This window comes from Phoca vitulina, unplaced genomic scaffold (genome assembly GCF_004348235.1).
Source record: "Phoca vitulina isolate PV1807 unplaced genomic scaffold, GSC_HSeal_1.0 scaffold9, whole genome shotgun sequence".
Taxonomy (NCBI): Eukaryota; Metazoa; Chordata; class Mammalia; order Carnivora; family Phocidae; genus Phoca; species Phoca vitulina.
The window spans coordinates 44,948,496-44,957,826 of NW_022589712.1; the positions used below are offsets into that span (position 1 = coordinate 44,948,496).

The following is a 9,331-nucleotide window of genomic DNA, read 5'->3' on the forward strand; positions in this document are numbered from 1 at the left end:
ATAGGCTACAAAGTTGGAGATAAGCATGGCCGATAAAATACTCAGAAATTTTCCAGATAAATTACTTACTAATATGAAAGTAGACATCTTGCATTTTTCCATTTGCCACAAAATAAAATTATCAATGAGGACTACTTAAAAGAGATGTTCAGCTCTAAATAGGGTGGTGGGGGCAACATTTTGTTCTACAGAATAACTTTTCACTTCCCCGCACAATTAATAATGCTATTCTTCCACTACACATACCCATGTGGAAAAATCTGTCAGGGTTTTTAGCCAGGGCCAGGAAAATAAAAACGGAGCACTTCCTAGCTTCCTATTTGGCTAATTATAAGCTCAATGAACATTTTGGGGATGAATTTATAAAACCTGGCCATAGTTTTGCTAAGTATCTACAAAGCTGCGACTTCCTTAGTCCTGAAGCATAGATTTCCACAGCCTCTGCCGAATGCCTTATGGCTCCGCTCAGCCCCATCCCTGACTCCTCGTCTCGTGGCTGCGGTTGGGGGCTAGTCATCACTCATCACAGTCCGGAAGGTCACTGTAGGAGGAGCCCTGGCAGCCTCGGTGGGCTCTGTAGGCGATGAGCAGGTGGTAAAACCCGGGCAGGAACACCAGGATGCCAATAATCAGAACCGGAACGGCCCGATTGGCCCCCACTTTGCTGATGTAGCCCGCCAGCAGGAGGCAGCCCACAGTAACCAGAAAGGTGCCAATCAAAAACTGCGCAGTGGCACAGGCAATGGCCTTATAAGGAATCTTAGTAGAGCTTTTCTTAAACTTTAATAAGTGAGATCTCACTACACATCTTTGCAATTTAAAGCTAGCTTCAGCAGGTGAAGTTTCCTTCTGACGGTGAATGTGTCCAGTGTCAGTGCTGAAGAGCTTTGAGTATTTCACTTTGCTACTGGGGATCCCGGCAGCCACGTTGGTGCGAGTGGGCACCATAACCGGCAGAGTGGATGGGGAGCTCGCCCACTGCAGCGGGCAGAGGCCTCAGGGCCCCCGCGCCCACCCAACGGCTGCCCCGAGCCACGCGGAGGCTTGCCTCAGCATCTCCCATTCATCTAACTCCCCCTAAAGAATTGTTTCTGCAAGACTGCCATATTTTTGATGGAATTCCTCTTTTATCGTGCAAAGTTGCAATTACTTTGATAGTCTGATGGTATATTGGCTCCTTCATTTTCTTAGGGCAGTTCTAGTAAACTCCGATTCCTTTGTCATAACAACTATTTAGATTGAGTAGATTAGCTTACATTCAGTAGATTTCGTTCAGTCAATCTCAGAATTTCCATTTTCCCAAAATGTTCATCATCATCTCCTTTGTTTGCCTCTCTTCTCTTCCATTGGTCTAGCATGCAGCACACTTAGCTAATTTGATCAGCCTCCAATGGCCAATTAGGGGACAGGAGATATGTGAGTGTTACAATCAAACTTGGCTGAAATCCTGCTCTGAAGGAAGCCTGCTTCTTCTTCTCCCACTCCCCCTCCTTGTGTTCCCTCTCTTGGTGTGTCTCTCTCTGTCAAATAAATAAATAAAATCTTAAAAAAAAAAAGAAAGAAAAGCATAAAAATAGAATCCTACAGTGTGTTACCTTTTGTTTGGCTTTCTTCACTTAGTATCATGCCCTTGAAATCCATCCAAGTTATTGTGCTTTGTTCATGCCTTTTTATTCCTGGGCCGAATTTCATTGTGTGGATATGCTATAGGTTTTTGTTTTTTTTTTTATCTCTTCACTTATTGAAGGACATTTGGGATACATCCAGTTTGGGGTTATTACAGACAGATGCTATGAAAATTATTATACAAGTTTGTGTGTGAATTTAAGTATTTATCCTCTAGGGTAAATACCCAGCAGTGGGATTGCTGAGTCATATGCTAAGTTTATGTGTAAGATGATAAGTTGCCAGAGTGTCTTCCAAAGTGGCTGGACCATTTTGTATATTCACCAGCAATGTGGGAGAGATCCATTTGCTCCACATCTCTGCCAGCACATGGTATTGTCAATATTTCAAAATTTATCCTAGTAAGTATATAGTGGTATTTCACAGTAGCTTTAATTTCCATTTCTCTGATAGCTAATGGGGGTACACATCTTTTTAAGTGCTTATTTGCCATTCCTTTATCCTCTTTGATAAAGTGGCTTTCACATGTTTTGCCCATTTTCTAATTGGACTGTTTGTTTTCTTATTGCTGAGTTTAGATAATTAATTATTCTCTGGTCAGAAGTCCTTTATCAGATATGTGATTTGCAAATACCATCTCCCAGTTTATGGCTTTTCTTTTATCTCTTAACAAGGTCTTTTGCAGTGCAAAAGTGTATGTGTGTATTAAAGTTTAATTTATCATATCTTTCTTTTATGGATCATGCCTTTGGTGTCATGTCTAAGAACTCTTTGCATATGCCTAGGTCAAGAATATTTTCTCCTATGATTTCTTCTAAAAATATTATAAGTTTATGTTATTTTATGTTATTTATTTATTTTAAAGATTTTATTTATTTGAGAGAGAGAGAACATGAGCCGGGGGAGGGGCAGAGGAAAAGTGAGAGGGACAAGCAGACTCCCTGCTGAGCACAGAGTGGGGGTGGGGAGAGCTCCATCCCAGGACCCTGAGATCATGACCTGAACTGAAGTCAGATGCTTAACTAACTAAGCCATCCAGGCGTCCTGTTTTATATTCAGATCTACAGTGCATTTAGGTGTTAGATTTAGGTGTCATTGTTTTTGTCCACAAATGCCCAATTATTACCATACCATCTGTTGGAAAATCTATCCTTCTTCTGTGGAATTGCTTTTTCACCTTTGTCAAAATTGAGCTGGTATACTTGTGTAGCTCCGTATATGGAATCTCTATTCCATTCCACTGGTCTAAGTTTCTATCTTTTGCCAATACCATGCTGTCTTGATTAATTGCTGCTGTATATTAAGTCCTAAAATTGAGACTTAACTTTTGTATGGCTACAGAAAATCGTATTTGGATTTTGGTAGGAATTTCATTAAACCTATAGATTAATTTGGGAAGAAATGATATCTTTACTTTGATGAATCTTACAGTCAATAAATATGGTATATTGCTCTATTTAATTTGGTTTTCCTTGGTTTTTGTCATTATAATTTTTTATTCATCTGCATGCAGACCCTGTACACGTTTTGTTAGGTGTGCACCTAAATATATATATATATATATTTTTTTTTAAGATTTATTTATTTATTTGACAGAGACACAGCGAGAGAGGGAACACAAGCAGGGGGGTGGGAGAGGGAGAAGCAGGCTTCCGGCTGAGCAGGGAGCCCGATGCGGGCCTCGATCCCGGGACTCCGGGATCACGACCTAAGCCGAAGGCAGACACTTAATGACTGAGCCACCCAGGTGCCCCAATATTTTCTTATTTTGTAGTAATTGTATATGGCATTATGTTTTTAATTTGTTTACAATTTTTCATCATTAGCATATTGAATACGATTGATTTCTGTGAGTCAGGAACTTGCATTTTGCAACTTTGCAAAACTCACTTATCAGTTCTGATAGGTTTGTTTTTGGGTTTTTTTTTGGTTAATTTCTTATAATTTTCTACATAAACCATCATGCCATTTGCCAGCTGGGATGGTTTTGTTTCTTCCTCTCCTGTGCTTTTATTTCCTTTCCTTGCTTTATTGTGCTAGGTACGCTTTTCCAGTACTATGCTGAACAAGAGTGGAGAGAATGGATTTCTATCTCCAGTTATTAAACAGTGCTTGGTGACACGTATTTGGATTTTTATCTCTCGCATCAGAGCTAATCAGCACTATGCTATCCTACTGACTTCTTTGGTGTGGTTCCAGAATCTGCCTCATGGCCGTGGTTTAGAGTGGCAATTATTAATGAGCTATAGAGTATTGTATTAGATTCCTAGAGTTGCTATAAAAAGATACCAATATGCAGGAGATGCCTGGGTAGCTCAGTCGGTTAAGCATCTGCCTTCAGTTCAGGTCATGATCCCAGGGTCCTGGGATCGAGCCCCGCATCGGCTCCCTCCTCCTCTGGAAGCCTGCTTCTCCCTCTCCCGCTCCCCCTGCTTGTGTTCCCTCTCTCGATGTCTCTCTCTCTGTCAAATAAATAAAAAATCTTTTAAAAAAGTAAAAAAGATACCAATATGCAGGTGGCTTAAAACAACCGAAATTTATTGCCTCACAGTTCTGGAGGCTTTAAGTACAAAATCAAGATTTCCCTCTGAAGCCTGTAGAAGAGAACACTTCCTTGCCTCTTCTGGGTTCTGTTGTTTTCCAGCCATCTCCAACATTCTTTTGCTTGTTGATGCAAACCCAGCCTCTGTCGTCACCTGGTCATTTTCACCCTGTGTCTCTCTTTTTATAAGGACACCAATTTTATTGGATTAAGGACCCACCCTACTCCAGTATCTGAAGATAACTAATTACATCTATAATAATCCTATTTCCAAATAATGTCACATTTTGATGTAATGGAGATTAGGACTTCAACATATCTTTTTGGAGGACATAATCAAGCCATAAAAAGTGTCACTTTTTTTTTTTTCTACTGTCTCTCTTATCCCCTGAAGGATGCTACAGAATTCCAGGTGCTGTTTGTACTCGACTATTTTGCCTTGACCGCAGGTTGACTCCTAAAGGAAGCTAAGTGACCTACACCACTCAGTTTCTCTTCCTGAAATTTTAATTTGAATTCAACACTAGCCTATCTCTGTTTGTTGTTTGAACTGAGGTCATTTGAACATAGTGTATGACTGCTATCATGCCGAAGCAAAGCCAGTCTTCAGAGACGGAGGAAAGAAACATGTGTCCTTTCAATGAAGAACACAGAGATGAGAGACCATGAAACTCGAAGACAGAGAGAGAATTTTTAAAAAGTGGAAAGATATATGAATCTTTGACTGCTTCATACTTCTAGGTTCTAGTTCTTCAGGAAGTTCAAGACAACTCTTTTTTCTGTGTTCCATGAGTCATTTTAATGAATTACCTTACTTTGTCCAAGCTGGTTAGAAGTAGCTTATTCTTACTTGCAACAAAGTGCCTGACCAAGACGAAAGAGTTTCAAAAATGACAGAAAACCTCAGATATATGTTCTCCACAAAGATGTAAATAAATGTTTTATCTGAAAACAAAAAAAAAGCCAATTGCACGGACATGGAAAAATATGTTAGTTGGAAAAAGAAATGTAGTGAAAGGAAAATTCAAAGTATAGAAAAGTGAGTTAATTGAATCAGAGTTCAGAAGTTTCCTAGAAATGAAATAATGGGATCACAGGATGTGACTAGTTTTAATACTCTTGATTCTGTTTCAAAATTGCTATGAAGAAGATTTGAACTGATTTGTGTTTCCACAAAAATACAGGAGAATGTTTATTCCTCCCTACTCAACATGGAACATTCCCCAATTTTTACACTTTTGCTAATCTTGAATTAATGTTTTGTGTTTTCCCAATAAATTGCAAGCTTTTTTTGGTCTTGTCTAACAAAAATTTCTCATATTTAGGAATTGTTTCACAAATTATATTAAAATACGACAAAAATACAAAAACATTGATAAAGTATACATTCACAGCCCAGTGAATATTCACCAAGTGACCACAACTCTGGAACCAGCACTAAGACCAAGAAACAGAATATTCTCAACACCTAAGGAATTCTCTCATTTACTTGTTCTGTTACTATACCATCCCCCAAACATAGCCACTCTTTAAAATCCCAGATTTTAAAATCCCATGCAGTAAGGTGTCTGGCTTTTTTCCCCCAATACTATTATATTTCTGAGAGTCATTTATGTTTTCCATGTAGTTGTAATTCATGCATCCTTACCGAGGTATGGTGTTTCCTTATAGGAATTGCCACAATTTACTTATGTATTTTACTGTACATAGACATTGGGTTGTTTCCCTTTGTGACTGTTATGAATGGTGGTGACTTGAAATGTTTACGAATATAAATTTACTAAATTTTCTTCTTTTAAATTTCTTCCACTGCTTTTATGCTTCAAAATTTTTCTCCATTTGGGAATTGTAAAGAGATTCATCTATATTTTTCTAGTTATTCAAAATGATTTTATCTTAAATATTTAACTATTAAATACATATGGAATTAGTGAGTGATATGTTATGAATACAACTAATTTTGTATCCAAACATTTAAATGATTGAACCATTTGATGACTAATCCATCTCTGATCCTTGAATCTTTAGTGCAAATGTGTGATCTGGTAAAGTATTAAAAAGATCCATGTGTTTACATGTGAGCTGCCTATTAATTTTGACAATCACACTGATTTTAAACCAAATAATTAAAGTTTAATTACAAGAATAAAACATTTTTAATGTTTTGATCCTAAATTTAATTGTAGATAAAGGAAAAAATACAGGGTGCCTGGGTGGTTGAGTTGGTTAAGTGTCTGCCTTTGGCTCAGGTCATGATCTCAGGGTTCTGGGATCGAGTCCTGCATTGGGCTCCCTGCCCAGCGGGGAGTCTGCTTCTCCCTCTCCTTCTGCCCCTCCTCCCTGCTCATGCTCTCTCTATTATAAATAAACAAATCTTTAAAAACAATACACACTAAGGAAACTCTCTCAAGACATTTACAATTCGTGTTGCATTCTGTTTTTTTCTTTTTTATGCAGGCTACCCACGCAGACTCTCTTTCAAATAATTTAATTTGTGAAATTTCAAAGTGCTCAGCAAAATCATGGTAACTAATCTAAGCACAATTTACTCATCTTTTTTATCAATAAAATTTCATAATTAACATTTGCATAAAAAGCACAAACTTATTTGTGTATTAAAGTAAGCTTCCTGTTAGTAGAGTTTTATATGATTCTTTTGCACTGATTCTAGTCCTCATTTAGATCCCAGATGAACTTCGAGGGAAAATCTTTCATTTTGCTTTGGAGTATTCTGTCAAATCTCATTTTGCTCCATGGTCAAGTGACGTTTCCAGTCTGCAGGGGTACCTAGGAGGATAAGCACATGAACAGCAGGTAGGTGAAGAAATAGAACTAACAGGGTAAAAGTCTCCTCCAGCCCACTTTAATCCTTCCTCCAAGCCAAGTTAAATATCTGTTAGTTCTCTGTGGGGTTTGACACTTCACTTTTCCTTATACAAGGATGAGCTCAGAAACAAACTTAAGACTGTAATTACAGTTTTACAGTTATAGTCCACTTCCTTAACTGTTAGACTTCCACCAACCACTACCATTAAGTTATTACCTTCTAAAGTAGAAGGAAAAGCAAGACTAAAATATATAAAGAGATTAGAATTTTTAAATATATTTTACTAAATGCCAGGTGCCATCTTTGGCAAGGGACATCCATCGGGTAATATAATTCTTCATACAACCTTACAAGGTGAATATTTCTTCATTTTTAAAATGGAAAAAAAAGAGACCCAAAGATTTTCAAGTAATGAAGTCAAAGTCCCAGAGGGTTCCCAGAGAAGGCACCGATGCAGTTTTACTTCATGAACGTTTGAAATGACCTGAAGCCAATTTTTAAATGAAGATTAATAATTTGGTATCTTCAGCTTTCAGATTTTCCTTTGTAAACATTATTATTGGCATTTAAGCCAGTCAGGAAACTATTAAGGACATGAGAATTGCTTTATATCTGATCTAGTTGAGCAATGGGAAGTGAGAGTGAATGAAGGAAACTTACATTTATAAATCAGGTTCCAGTGTCAGGCTCTGCACTAGAGAACTGTTTTGTTTCCTGGGACACTTCTCAGAGCCATTTTGGTTGGGATTGTCGATTCTTCTTAGGGCCCCAATGATAGTACTAGGAGAGACATGTTGGAAGCACTCCTTATTTAGCTTAGGAGCCAAGGACTCAAGAGAAGTTTCAACGCTTTTTCTTCTATAAACCACTGAGCATCACCTTTGCGCAGGAAAATTCTTTCATTTACTTGTGTCTTGATTACATCTTTTAGAATATAATCAGAGTTGATTTGTGGATCAGATGCCATGTTCTGAAATGTAGCCTGTTCCACAACAGCATCCATGTCCTCTTCACTCAGTTCTTTCTCAAAAAAACTGCTAATTTGAAGCACAGCACTTCTGAGATCCTGAAGGAATCGTAGGAGAAACTAGTCGGCGTATGAGAAATGCATGAGTTACTGCCTAACAACCTTACCACATTGGGGAAAACTGAAGGTGTGGGGGCTTATTCTAAGTCTAAAGTTTCACAAGAATGTGTTAGTTCCTTGTTCCTTCTATGAAAATGATGGCTCTGGCTGTCAGCTGTGTTATAGCTTCCTACTGCTTAATTTTATAAGGATGGCTCATCACTCATTCGTGCAAGAAACACTTGTAGACTCTCTTACATGTTTCAGAGCTGTGCTAGGTGCTAGAGAAGTTCAAGAGAATAATAATATGCTATTTGTGCTTGTTAAGAGTTCACAATTTCATGAGGAAAGAGTAAAGCAAGTCATTAAATATAATGGGCCCAAGGAAGAAAAGCTCAGTCTAGATAGTTTTGCTGGTGATTCCTGCCAGGCATTTAAAGGAGAATTAACACCAGTCCTCCTCATACTCTTCCAAAAAACTGAAGAAGAGAATAATTCTAAAATCATTTCATAAGGCCAGCATTACCCTGATACCCAAAGCGAGACAAAGACACTGCAAGAAAAGAAATCTGATTTAGGCCACTTGAATGACAGTGCAATTCACAGGAGAAGTAGCTTTTCTTGGAGGTGGTAAATTTTATTTTGGGCATGCTTTGTTTGAAGGCCAAATATTAGACATGAAAATAGGTACATACAAGACAGATACAATATAGATGTGCTTGAGCTGGCGATTTGGGATTCACCAACTTATTTCCCAACGTGCTCTAATCTGGTTTACTGTACTTCATTCCAGGCTTCATGTCACTAGATTTAATGGACATTTTAAACTCTCTTTTTCACTTGACTTTTTGGCAGCCTTAAAGATCTTAAAAAGATCTTAAAGCTCTTTCTTAACCCACCTGCTTGGCTTCTATGTCATCACAAATTTCTCATTTTCTTTCTACTTCTCAGACTGTTCCTTTTCTGTTTCCTTGGTGAGCTCATCCCTCTCCACCCAAACTTAGTATCCTAAGGTCCCTCAGTAATAGATTCTAGTCCCCCTTCTCTTCTCCCCTCCCCTTTTGTCCCCTTGTTCCTACTTCCTTCTCCCTTTCTTCCCTCCCTTTCCATTCTCAATTTTATCCATGTTCATAGTCTCTGGTTTTTTAAAGATGTATCTACCTATTTTAGAGAGAGAGAGAAAAAGTGGGGTTTGGGGGCTGGGGGGCAGAGGGAGAGGGAGAGAGAGAATCCCAAGCAGACTCCACACACAGCGCAGAGATTGACGGGC

The 9,331-nt window shown here is 38.4% G+C and overlaps 1 protein-coding gene across 1 annotated transcript; it reads right to left on the reverse strand.

Annotated features, from left to right (window-relative positions):
* Positions 1 to 516: 516 nt before the first annotated feature.
* Positions 517 to 948, reverse strand: LOC116634296 (transmembrane protein 230-like). The gene is made up of 2 exons (XM_032407419.1): positions 855 to 948; positions 517 to 800 (listed from the first exon to the last, which is right to left on the reverse strand). The coding sequence occupies exons 1-2, from the start codon at positions 946 to 948 to the stop codon at positions 517 to 519; spliced, it is 378 nt and encodes a 125-aa protein (XP_032263310.1).
* Positions 949 to 9,331: the final 8,383 nt, after the last annotated feature.